At 43.9% G+C, this 13,620-nt stretch overlaps 1 protein-coding gene and 1 pseudogene across 43 annotated transcripts in view; one reads left to right on the forward strand and one right to left on the reverse strand.

Annotated features, from left to right (window-relative positions):
* The window catches only part of ATP7B (ATPase copper transporting beta), a 79,232-nt gene that overhangs the window by 29,552 nt on the left and 36,060 nt on the right, over positions 1 to 13,620 (reverse strand). For 30 of the 43 annotated variants that reach the window (XM_016925303.4, XM_054664967.2, XM_016925302.4 and 27 more), the window contains 4 exons: positions 11,342 to 12,575; positions 7,904 to 8,161; positions 5,862 to 6,025; positions 290 to 451 (listed from right to left, as the gene is read on the reverse strand). In XM_016925303.4, the coding sequence (XP_016780792.3) occupies positions 290 to 451; positions 5,862 to 6,025; positions 7,904 to 8,161; positions 11,342 to 12,575 (1,818 nt within the window). Of the gene's footprint in view, positions 1 to 289; positions 452 to 5,861; positions 6,026 to 7,903; positions 8,162 to 10,011; positions 10,044 to 11,341; positions 12,576 to 13,620 lie in introns of those variants that run through there. The other 13 variants (XM_054664966.2, XM_054664976.2, XM_054664974.2 and 10 more) reach the window with 3 other exon arrangements.
* On the forward strand, positions 2,084 to 2,658 carry LOC129136733 (fatty acid-binding protein 5-like; annotated as a pseudogene).

Below are 13,620 nucleotides of genomic sequence, written 5' to 3' on the forward strand. Positions count from 1 at the left end.
CAGGGTATCTTGACAATATTGATGTTTCTTAGGGAATATCTAAAATTAAAACAATAATAATGTCTTTTCCTCATCTTTCTCTTACCCATTCACTGATATCCTCCCTCAGATTATTTATTATTTACCTACCTTCAGTTTATTTTAAAATGACTGAGCTTATTTCCATGGGAAAAGTTGAAAAATTTTGGTTATTTTCATTTTTTCTTAGCTATATTTTCTCATTTTTCTTCACTGATTATATATTACTGTTTTTAAAAAGGTGACTACAATTTTTTAATGAATTACTTACCTCAATAATTTTGATAATATCCCGTGGACCGATAATTTCTGGGTCAAACTTAACAAGGGCTTTGCTGGTGGCAAGGGCAACGGAGGCATAAGTGATGCCATTTGTCCTCGTGAGTTTGGACTCTATGTTGTGGACACAGGACGCGCAGGTCATCCCTGTGATCTGCAACACAGGATGGCAAGAATCCCACAGACCCAGGATCAAGGAAAGCCTGTGAAAGCCAGTCTGGGGAGTCTAGGTAACAGGCAGCCAAGAGCCTTTCCCTCCTCTGCACTGCTCTCAAGACCCTGGACTCCACCTCCAAACCCCGCATGTGAGATTCTCAACGTTCCTCCAGCGGCTTCAGGGACTAAAGAGTAGCTCTTCCCCAAAACAGGTACAAGAGACAGCCAATCGTGAAGCAGATGGCAACAGACCAAGGCTTGACTTCCGGCTCTGATACAGATGGGCTTTTATAAGCCCCTCTCCACTGTCTGTTACCTCACTGGCAAAGCCGGGTTACTAATGCCTGTACGGGGATGTGCACTTCTGTGAAACTCGCTGCACTCCTGAAATACTCTCCGTAATCCTGAGTGTTGCTGGCATGCGGTCTGCAGCTGCTGCTAGCATCCTCCCTATTTTAGTGCTCTGCTGGCTCCAAGGGTAATGATGTTAATACCTCTTATTAACAGAAGAAAAGTGGCTGATGCAGGAGATGTAATCAAAGGTGGTCCCAAGGTACAAATAGGCTGTTGACAAGTGAAGGGAAGGACACTACCAGAAGGAGAAGCTCGAAAAAGACGACAGGCAGGATAGCATGATGTATTCAGGCAAACATCAAAAGCCAGGCTTCTCTGGACACAGGATGCTCGAGGAAGAGGAGGGAAGGCTGCAGGGCTGGATGGGTCCACAGCCTGAAGGCTCTCAAGCAGCCAGCTAAAGTGTTGCTAAGCTAGCACCTGATGCGAAGTCACTGAGGGGTAATGAGCAGTGGAATGATGTGACTGGAGCTGCATGCTGAAATTCGCATCAGTGATCCCAGAATAAATACAAAAAGAGCCAAGGGTCCCATCTGGAATTAGGGAGGAAGAAGAGGGGAGCTCATCTGCAAACAGAATGCATTCAACTTGGCCCAAGACCCAAGGAAAAAATGGGAATGCAAGGACCACCAGGCAAACTTAGGAGCTTATCTGTTGGCAGGTGACTGCCAACAGAATTTTAAAAATCAAGTATCCAAATATTTCAATGGTACTTCTCTGATCTCCTTTTGTTTTTATAACAACAACAATAATAGGTAGCATTTATTGTGCACTTGCAACATGGCTGGTGCTGTCCTAGGCATTGTGCTGCTCACACCAAACCTAAGAGGTAAGTCTCAAAACCACAGTACTGAGAGGTTTAGGAACTTGTCCAAAGTCGCGCAACTAGTGACGGGTAGAGCTGAAGCACGTCCCCAGATGGGCTGGCTCCAGAATCGGCTCTGAGCCACTGCCATCTGCAGCATGAGGTGAGTCTTCTCAGACCAGGTTCAGAAGTATCCCTGCAGCGACAGGGCCAAAACTCAAACCTGGTTTTTAAAGCCTACACCGCTTGTGCCGTACCATGTTGTGTATCCTGACAAGGGAAAGGGAAGTCTTAAGTGTGACGTGCTATTCCTGGGATATGTATTAGGCAAATATGAAGCAAACAGACAATTCACTCTTCTGAGTATCAGTGGTCAGCATTTCCTAGAAGACTAGTTAAATGCAGAAATTCACATAAAATCTGAATATGTGATGACAATGCAACTATTGATACAGCATGGTTTTTTTTAAAAAAAAAACACTACAGACACAGCATGCTACCATGCCGACGTAGACCCTGCTCTGCACGCCAGCCCGCCCGCACCCACCATGGCCACAGTTCAGCAGCTGGAAGGAAGATGGCGCCTGCTGGACAGCAAAGGCTTTGATGAATACATGAAGGAGCTAGGAGTGGGAATAGCTTCGCAAAAAATGGGCGCAATGGCCAAGCCAGATTGTATCATCACTTGTGATGGCAAAAACCTCACCACAAAAACCGAGAGCACTTTGAAAACAACACAGTTTTCTTGTACCCTGGGAGATAAGTTTGAAGAAACCACAGCTGATGGCAGAAAAACACAGACTGTCTGCAACTTTACAGATGGTGCATTGGTTCAGCATCAGGAGTAGGATGGGAAGGAAAGCACAATAACAAGAAAATTGAAAGATGGGAAATTTGTGGTGGAGTGTGTCATGAACAATGTCACCTGTACTCGGATCTATGAAAAAGTACAATAAAAATTCCATCATCAGTTTGGACAGGAGTTAACTAAGAGAATGACCAAGCTCAGTTCAATGAGCAAATCTCCATACTGTTTCTTTCTTTTTTTTTTATTACTGTGTTCAATTATCTTTATCACAAACATTTTACATGCAGTTATTTCAAAGTGTGTTGGATTAATTAGGATTATCCCTTTGTTTAATAAATGTGTGCTAAAAGAAAAAAAGAACACTACAATAAGGAAATAAAGGGTATTCAATTAGGAAAAGAGAAAGTCAAATTGTCCCTGGTTGCAGATGACATGATTGTATATCTAGAAAACCCCATCATTTCAGCCCAAAATCTCCTTAAGCTGATAAGCAACTTCAGCAAAGTCTCAGGATACAAAATCAATGTGCAAAAATCACAAGCATTCCTATACACCAACAACAGACAAACAGAGAGCCAAATCATGAGTGAACTCCCATTCACAATTGCTTCAAAGAGAATAAAATACCTAGGAATCCAACTTACAAGGGATGTGAAGGACCTCTTCAAGGAGAACTACAAACCACTGCTCAAGGAAATAAAAGAGGATACAAACAAATGGAAGAACATTCTATGCTCATGGGTAGGAAGAATCAATATCGTGAAAATGGCCATACTGCCCAAGGTAATTTACAGATTCAATGCCATCCCCATCAAGCTACCAATGACTTTCTTCACAGAATTGGAAAAAACTACTTTAAAGTTAATATGGAACCAAAAAAGAGCACGCATCGCCAAGTCAATCCTGAGCCAAAAGAACAAAGCTGGAGGCATCACACTACCTGACTTCAAACTATACTACAAGGCTACAGTAACCAAAACAGCATGGTACTGCTACCAAAACAGAGATATAGATCAATGGAACAGAACACAGCCCTCGGAAATAACGCCGCATTTCTACAACTATCTGATCTTTGACAAACCTGAGAAAAACAAGCAATGGGGAAAGGATTCCCTATTTAATAAATGGTGCTGGGAAAACTGGCTAGCCACATGTAGAAAGCTGAAACTGGATCCCTTCCTTACACCTTATACAAAAATCAATTCAAGATGGATTAAAGACTTAAACGTTAGACCTAAAACCATAAAAACCCTAGAAGAAAACCTAGGCATTACTATTCAGGACATAGGCATGGGCAAGGACTTCATGTCTAAAACACCAAAAGCAATGGCAACAAAAGCCAAAATTGACAAATGGGATCTAATTAAACTAAAGAGCTTCTGCACAGCAAAAGAAACTACCATCAGAGTGAACAGGCAACCTACAAAATGGGAGAAAATTTTCGCAACCTGCTCATCTGACAAAGGGCTAATATCCAGAATCTACAATGAACTCAAACAAATTTACAAGAAAAAAACAAACAACCCCATCAAAAAGTGGGCAAAGGACATGAACAGACACTTCTCAAAAGAAGACATTTATGCAGCCAAAAAACACATGAAAAAATGCTCACCATCACTGGCCATCAGAGAAATGCAAATCAAAACCACAATGAGATACCATCTCACACCAGTTAGAATGGCAATCATTAAAAAGTCAGGAAACAACAGGTGCTGGAGAGGATGTGGAGAAATAGGAACACTTTTACACTGTTGGTGGGACTGTAAACTAGTTCAACCATTGTGGAAGTCAGTGTGGCGATTTCTCAGGGATCTAGAACTGGAAATACCATTTGACCCAGCCATCCCATTACTGGGTATACACCCAAAGGACTATAAATCATGCTGCTATAAAGACACATGCACATGTATGTTTATTGCAGCATTATTCACAATAGCAAAGACTTGGAACCAACCCAAATGTCCAATAATGATAGACTGGATTAAGAAAATGTGGCACATATACACCATGGAATACTATGCAGCCGTAAAAAATGATGAGTTCATGTCCTTTGTAGGGACATGGATGAAATTGGAAACCATCATTCTCAGTAAACTATCGCAAGAACAAAAAACCAAACACCGCATATTCTCACTCATAGGTGGGAATTGAACAATGAGATCACATGGACACAGGAAGGGGAACATCACACTCTGGGGACTGTTGTGGGGTTGGGGGGGGAGGGATAGCATTGGGAGATATACCTAATGCTAGATGATGAGTTAGTGGGTGCAGCACACCAGCATGGCACATGTATACGTATGTAACTAACCTGCACAATGTGCACATGTACCCTAAAACTTAAAGTATAATAATAAAAAATAAATAAATAAATAAATAAAAAAGAAATGCACACCTTTTCCAATAATCCTCTTGCTTTAGATTTTCCACATAGAAGTCTGAGCAGGCAGAGATGTCCACATGTAGATCCAGAGGTTTGCAGCAGAGACCCTGCCCCTCTTGTTGGGCACCTCTTGTTGGGCTGACTGAAGCTGTGTCCCAGCAAGTATCAGCTATGCCCTCCAGACACAGGGAGGCCCTACCACAGCAAAGAGTTTGCTCCACAAAGAACACAGCTTATCAGGAGCTCATGGGCCTCTGTGTCCTCAGTGCTTTCCCCTCAAACATCCAGTTACCACTAATGGCACTGACAAAACACACAAAGGAAGTAGAAACCCTCTGGCCTGGGTAAAGCAGCATCATTCAACTCTCTGTGAGTTCTTCTAAGTCTCCCTTTGCTTACACAAAAAGAGCTGTACAAAAAGTACAGAAGTGCTTTCAAACATAGCATGTTCTAGGCATCAGACACATCCATTGTTTTCAGTAATGTGTTGGCATGTAGACAGATGGGAAACAATACCTCCCCACCCAAAACACTGGCAACAATCACTACCTGGAGCATTCCCCTCAGACTGAGTGTTGTGGAGCACTTTGGCCCTCTAGACACCCATGCACCTATCACAAGTCCTTTTCTCTTAGAATGGCACTTTCTACCACATGGACTTCCCTCTTCTGCCTTGAGATAGTTGCAGGCATGCTAGCTTCTTTTTAGGCTTGAAGGACTGTGTTTATGTTCAACTCCCCCTAACCACCCAGCTCAGGGCAGTCCACCGTCTTTAATTCCTGTTTCTTCTATACTCCTGCAGCTCACCATCTCTTCCTCCTAACACCCTGAATACTCTCAGTGGGATCCTCCCCATGACTGTTTAACGTAACTGACCTTTCTTAAAATGAACAAGTCATTGTTGTCGGCTTCAAAGGAAAGTGAAACAAACAAAATACCCAACAACAACAAACCAGACAAGTCCAAGATGGGGAAATTTACTAATCACAAAGATGGATGCTGTCCAAAATGCAAACTGTCAGAAGCCTGTAACCCCATAACGCACCCATAGTACTTACCGTCAGCTCAATGTTGCCATCGGAGCCTGCGTAGTCCTCCATGACTGCTGCCTCAAAGCCCAGGTCCTGGATGAACTGAGCTATCTCGAGTGGCTGGATGACCTCTGGGTCATACTTGACCTCTGCCTTTCCTGCCATCAAGGCAACCAACACGGAGAGAACACCTGGAACCATCAGGTCATGGCTGTAACACTCTGGGTGGGCAGGGCCTCTAGGGTGACACAGTCAATATAACCGAACAAAGAAACACATCTTCCCAGAATCCTCTAGAACAGCAGTTTTCAAACACTGTTTGAAAATGAGGCTGCACATGAGGCTTGCTTGGAAAGCCTTCAACAATCACGATGTCTGGTCTCTAACCCAGACCAACCAAATCAGAGTATCTCAGGGTAGGTGGCAGGCATCTTTTTTTCTTTTTTCTTTTTTTTTTTTGAGATGGAGTCTCACTCTGTTGCCCAGGCTGGAGTGCAGTAGCATGATCTCGGCTCACTGCAACCTCTGCCTCCAGGGTTCAAGCGATTCTCCTGCCTCAGCCTCCTGAGTAGCTGGGGTTACAGGCGCGTGCCACCATGCCCAGCTAATTTTTGTATTTTTAGTAGAGATGGGGTTTCACCATGTTGGTCAAGCTGGTCTCGAACTCCTGACCTTGTGATCCACCTGCCTTGGCCTCCCAAGGCATCATTTTTTTTTTTTTTTTTAAAAAAAAAGCTCCCCAGGTGATCCTAATGTACAGGGAAGTCTGACAACCACTATTCTAGAAGAACAATGCTTCTCAAACTTTAATGGACATATGAATCACCCGAGGACCTTGTTAAAATAGAGCTTCTGACTAGTCAGTCTAGGATGCGGTTTGAGAGTCTGCAGGTCCATCCAGCTCCCAGGTGATGCTCATGCTGCCTGCCCATGGACACATTCTCACTCAGGCTTTAGAAGACACCAATGAAGTAAGGAATGTGGTCTGCAGTTATTGACTGCTGTTACCAGAAGGATATCCTTTTTTTTTTTCTCCAGACACTTTCATACAAGGAAAAAATAAAGAATTTTCAAAAGTGGTTTTCCGTACTCTTTTATAGTTTCTAATGACTTTCAGGTATGAAAAAGAAATCCCACAATCTTGCTAACACTATTGTGTTAGTTTTACATGGGAAAAAAGCCTCATTCAAATAAATGAAAGGAATGAAGTGCTTCAGAAAGGATGCCACATGGGATAAAAATGAGGATTCAAGTCAGGAACAGAAACATAGGCTATAGGAGATTATAGGCTAATTTTATGAGCAGTCAGACCATGGATAACAAAGGATCTCCTATTAACACCTCCATCTGCTAACAGTCACTCTAGAGCTGCAGGAAGCTATAAATGCATAGTGAACAAGAGGCTGGAAAAACATGTCATCTGAATTCAGGGCTGATTCTAAGGGCCAGGGAGTTCAAGTAAAAAGACACATCACTGGGGTAAGAAAAGAGAAAGTGATTCTGGTGGCAAGGTAGAGTCATGGTTAAGAGATTTTCCAAACAAATAAATGGATCAGAATTTTGTTGTACTTTCAGGTTTAAAAGTATTGGAAATGCATTCTGGAGGACAAAACTTTGACATTTCCACATATTTCTGTCCTGTTGTTCCTACAAACACTCTCTGGTTTACAGGAACAACAAGAAAGAATATTTGAAATTGGAACTTCTATACAAAATGCAGGTTATTTATTTATTTTATAGTAAGGGGTTGATGGGATGGGAGGGAACAAAATATGGAATAATACTAGCACAACCTAATTGAGAAGTCTGTCCACAGAAGGTACTATGACCTTTAAACTGGATTTTCAATGGCTAACTTACTCAGAGATATATTTTATCTCGAACTAAATACTTCTTAAAGAACACAATGCCAGTTATACAAGGACATTAGACAAACATTTATGCTATATAATGAACTTGCTACCTGGTTATCAGGGCTACTGATAAACACAGTTGCTGGGTATTCTGAAGGGAGAATACGAGGTCTATATGCAGCATTCCTAAGTTCAACATGGGCGTTCATCTCTTACCAGCTTCTTTCTGCAGATTCCTTTCTATGTTAGACACACAGGATGCACAGGTCATGCCTTTGATCTGTAAGAAGCACTTCTGCGGTGCCACTGCTCTGGTTGATTGTGGGGACTTTGCCAAGATGTCTGGGGCATGGTTTGCAGGGAGCCTCCCAGCGTGGGGAGCCACTTCCTGCACAGATGTAGGTGTACCACCTGTAGTTTGCACCATGGAATTCCCAGCACTGTGATTTCCAAGAGGGTTAGTAGAACAGCTTTCTAGGATAAAATGTCAGAAAATATTCAAATTAGAAGAGCAAATAATATGTTTTTTAGAACAAGAGGTTTCAGGGCTCTTGGTGAGGGTTCATGGTCCCGGCTCCCACCAAGCAGCCTCAGCCCCTGGGCTCCAGTAACTACCTTGTCCCTCAGCCATCCTGGAGGACGGAGCTCCCTGCTGTTGTTAATCTCTGGGGTTCTTCCCATTGCCTATTTGAATTTCCAGCTCTCTAATACCTTTGTAAATAGTTCTCTATATTAAATCCTTCCACTGAGCTACCCCGTAACTTCACCTTATCTTTCATTTCCTTCAGGAATACTTACTGCATGCGGGGTGCTATTGAGTCCAAGGAGAAATATATCACGCTGGCCGCAAGGCTGTCCTCAAGGAGCTCCTAATCAATCAAGAAGGGCTCTTCAAATACAAACTGGCACACTAATGGTTTATTCCAAATTAAAGTTGCCAGGTAAAATACAGGACATCCAGTTAAATTTGATTCTCAGACAAACAACAAATAATTTTTACTATACATATGTCATGAATATTGAGCTGGACATGTTTATACTAAAAAACCATTCATTGTTTATGAAAAATTAAAATTTAAGTAGATGTCCTATATTTTTATTTGCTAAGTCTGATACCCTAAATACCTCTTCGGCTAAATAAAATTCTCATAATCCTGCCCAATTAAAAAAATCACTATTCTTTTCTTTCTAGGTTTATTTAATCAAATCCAATTATTCTGTAATATGTAAGTTCAGTGCTAATTTCTTTGTACCACTAATAACCTGATTGCACGGTTGAAAGACTTTAAACATCACACAAAAACAGGCAGATGTTTACCTTATACTATATTTCTTACCTATTGCATACAGGATTTACTGTTCTATTGTGTTTTCCTTATTGATTTTTGTTTTAAAGAAACTCCTTCCTGAAACTTGATACAAAAGACAAAGCACAAAATGGGGCCAGGCCACTTCACATGAATGCCCACTCCCTTCAGCAGTAGGTGTGTGCTGTGGGCACAGAGGGGAGGCAGCAAAGACTCACAGCTGAGTGAACTTTTCAAGGACACAAACTTTATCTCAGTGACCACAGGAAATGATGTGGGAAACCAAAGTTCAGCCATCCCTGAGCACTGAGCTGCCAGTGGGCTTGCCCACGCCACCAAAAGCAGCTCTTCCTAGTGTTGGGCCCCCTGCTCCCTACAGTACCGAGCTCCAGCCAAAAGGCTGAGGAAGCCAGCCATGTCCTGGTCGAGTCCACAGAGACACACACGGGCAGGGCCCATGTCTGGGACCTAATCGGTTACAACACACCACCCACACAGCTGCCCCTCACAACATGTGCCCCTTCCCTCCTTATCTTCAGCATTTCTCTCAACCATCTCCACTCACCTATCATCCTCTTTATCCCTAATCTAAGCTACTAGTGGTCTCCACCCTTACCACCAGCCAGGCTGGGCTCCCACCTTCCCAGGGTCCTGAAGCAGCTGCCGAGGCCTCCAATGGCCTCCCCTAGTTAACCCGCGAAGATACGATTCAGACCTTGGCCTCTGCAGCTCGCATTATGTCTAGGGTGACTAGGAGACCCCTCCTTCTCCCTCTACTTCTTTCCCATCTCACAATCACTCTTTCCAGGTCTCTGTCACCTTCCCACACTCAATTCTGCATTTCCGGCCCCACACTCTCCCTCAAAATTCAAGGCCCTTCTATCCCACTGTCCTCCAGCATCTCAGCTAGAGGCTCATCTCAGTTACCCCTTTCCTCCATGGCCCTCCCCATCACACACCCATCTTGGTGACCCCAAGCTTGGTGGAGCTGCCCTCCTGAATGTCTTTCAAACCCACCTCTTTCTCACCCGGCCTCCTACATGGTCTCATTGCCTCCATGGACACTGTACTGTGACACCACACCGGTCTTCTAAAATATAATCTGACTTTGTGCTTCCTCTGATTAAAACCCATGATGGTGGCTGAGCATAGTGGCTCACGCCTGCAATCCCAGCACTTTGGGAGGCTGAGGCGGGAGGATTGCTAGAGGCCAAGAGTTCAAGACCAGCCTGGGAAACACAGCAACACTCCATCTCTACAAAAAAATAAAAATAAAAAAATGAGCCCGGTGTGGTGGTGCACACCTGTAGTCCTAGCTACTCAGGAGGCTGAGGTGCGAGGATCACCTGAGCCCAAAGGTTCAAGGCTGCAGTGACCTATGATCATGTCACTATCCTCCATCTTGGACAACAGGGCAAGACCGTGTCCCTAAAAAAATTTAAAATTTTTTTAAATTAAAAAATATAAAAGCCTGGTGGCTCCCTCTTCTCTTATATTCATCAAACGGGGAGAAAAAAATCATTGATAAATCCTTTCCTTAACTCTCATTTTTACCAGCATGGTCTCTAGGTGATGAGACTAAGGTTCTGTTGTTTAGCAATAAAATCTTTTGAGAAGGTGATAATAGTTCTCTTGGTAAGAAAAGGGCCTGGATGGTCCCACAGTGCTCTATTTCAGGATACAGAATCAGAATTCTCTCCAGAAAAGAAGCCCAAATCCAAGGAGGTTCGCATTCAAGTCAGCCATGGTTTGACTGTGTCCCCAAATTTCATGTGTTGGAAACATAATCCCCAATGTGGCAGTGTTAAAAGGTGAGGGCTTTAAGAGGTGACTGGATCATGAGGGTTCTACCCTCATGAATGGAATCCACTCATGGATTAATGGGTTATCACGGGTGTGGCATCGAGGCTTTCTAAAAAGAGGAAGAGCCACCTAAGCAACGACGTGAGCATGCTCAGCACCCCTGCCATGTGATGCCCTGTGGCACCAGAGTCCCCACTGGCAGAAGGCTCTCACCAGATGTGGCCCTCAACCTTAGACTTCTCAGTAACTATAAGAAATAAATTCCATATCTTTATAAATTACCCAAATTCAGCCATTCTGTTATAAGCAACACAAAACAGACTAATACAAAATCCCAACTATATGAAAAGCAAAATCTAGACACTTGGAGATTGTATTTCCTCTATCTTAACAAATTTAACATGCAAGGAAAGTTTGCAGGATTTTGTTCCACTGTTGACATGGGAGGCAGGGAGCAGGGCTCACCTATACCACCATCCAGGAGCTATAAGACACAAAGAGAAAAGGAGACAAGCTCAGGACATGCCTCAAACACACTACGTACCAGAAACGACTGAAGCCTCAAATCCCATGTCTTCTATAGCAGCTCTGAGTTCTTCTGGGCTAATTACAGAGGGATTATAAAGAACTGTTGCAGTCCCTTCGGCCAAAGACACTGATATTTGCTGCACCCCTTCCAGTTGGGAGATCATGCCTTCAATGGAATGGACACAGGATGCACAGGTCATGCCGGCAATGGCAATCAGAGTGGTACTGCATGTGCCCTGGACCTGGTTTCTCGGGGGGGAGCCAGGGGAATGAGAACTGGAAGACCTGTGATCTGTCCCACTCCCTTCGGCTCCATCAGGAAGAGAAACTTTAAAGTTCCCAGGTGGAAGTGCCTCGATAGCCCTCTGCAGAGCCACTGGGCTGGTACAAGAAGGGTCATACTGTACTTGGGCAGTTTTGTTCTCCAAGGACACTTGAATACTTTGAACCCCTAGGAGCTGGCCAATATTTTCTTCAATATTCAAGATGCAAGACTTACAATGCATTCCATCTATTCTCAGTTGGAGGGTGACCACATGGCTTCCTTGGTGCCCCAAGGTCTCAGAATTATTAAAATTCTGGTTAGCAGAAGATAAAGGTCTCTTTGGGTTAGTGCTTTGTAACCGCTCAATATCAATTGGTCCCAGGCTTAAGGGAGCCACTTTGTTCTTGATGGCAGCTTCAAATCCCATGTCATTTACATGGTCCCTGAGGTCTTCGGGCTGAATGAGATAAGGCTGATAAGTGATGACGGCCTCTTGGTTGCTGAGTGAGACTTTGACTCTCACTACTCCTTGCAGTTTCCGGACCTTGCTTTCAATGGAGCTGACACAGGACTGGCAGGTCATGCCCTCCACCCGGAGCTTGACCACAGCCTCCTGGGCAGGCAAGGACCTTGAGGGCCAGGAGGCTGCCTTTCCTTCTGCAATGCTGGCCTCGAAGCCCATGTCCCCAATTTGATGGCAAACCTGTTGCAGGCACACAACCGATGGCACATATTTCACAGTGGCACTGCCTTGTTCCAGGGAAACCTTCATGCTGACGATGCCTTTCAAATTGGAAATCCTGTCCTCAATGGACTTCACACATGACTGGCAAGTCATGCCCAAGATCCTGACTGTGCTGGTGGCCACCTGAGAAGAAGGGCCCAGGCCATCCAGACCACCTTCATAGCCAACATTGTCAAAAGCAAAACTCTTCTTCATTGCTGGTTCCCAGGCACGGGTAGGCAAAGAAAGCTTAGATAAGATCTAAAAAGAAAAGAAATAACATTTTTTATCCTTAAAACCAAATATTTTCTACAACATCCCAGCTTCTCTGGCACTGAGAAAATGGAAAATAATGCCACTGGTGTCAAAATATCCCAAGGGTAGAAGAATATAACATACACAGAAAGCAAGCTAAAGGCAGAATCTACAAAATGAAAGAGCTCTGACATTCTTCTCTGACAGAAGCTAACTGTCTGTCCTCCTTAGTGAAATGTCGTTCTCACACAACAGACATGGAGGATTCTGAGGGAAAGAAGGAAAGCACGACACAGCTTTACATACGGAATGCAGCACGGCTGGCCTGCAGCAGAGGCAGAGGGCACAGCGGCTCACGGTGGGAAGGCACAGGTATCCCAAAAGAGGTCCCCACCTCTGGCTGATACCTCCCCACAGAACTTAGTCCTTTCAGCTCAAACTTTGGGGGTCCTGCTGAAATACAAACCCCAGAATAGGCAACACCTTACTTCTATATCTCTTTCTAGGGGTGTCTGTCTGATTATCTTAGCAGAGGTTAAATGTGCTTAACACCCTTCAGGTACACGCTCCAAATGCAGACTTCCCAGGACCATAGGGTCGGAATCCAAAGGTGGGCCACATGCCTGTGAAAAAGCTTTGGAGGTATGCTCCCTGGGCAAGGTTTAATGAGCACCTGTGGCTGAGCCGAGGGGCGGGAGGGGAAAGGCTGGAAGAACAGAAAGTTGAGTTTCACAAGGAATTTCATAGTTCTGCCTGTGACTCAGTGTCACCGCCCTCCTGGGTGTTCAGGAGAGCTGTAGTAATTACCTGAAATTTCAGGTACATCACTTAATTAAAGAACCTGTTTTCTTAACACAACACAGTACAAGTGTTATTCCCTGGTTTCTACACAGGATGATGTAGTCTCAGTCATTCTATTAACAAGCAAAATCTTCCTTTCACAGGCTCCCAGCCTACAGCTGTCTTAACTAGATGTACTTTTTACACCAGAACTTCCATGTGCTTCAGAAATTTGGGAACAGGCCTTTATACATGATACATCATAAAAAAG

The sequence above is a fragment of the Pan troglodytes genome, chromosome 14 (assembly GCF_028858775.2).
Source record: "Pan troglodytes isolate AG18354 chromosome 14, NHGRI_mPanTro3-v2.0_pri, whole genome shotgun sequence".
NCBI classification, from domain to species: domain Eukaryota; kingdom Metazoa; phylum Chordata; class Mammalia; order Primates; family Hominidae; genus Pan; species Pan troglodytes.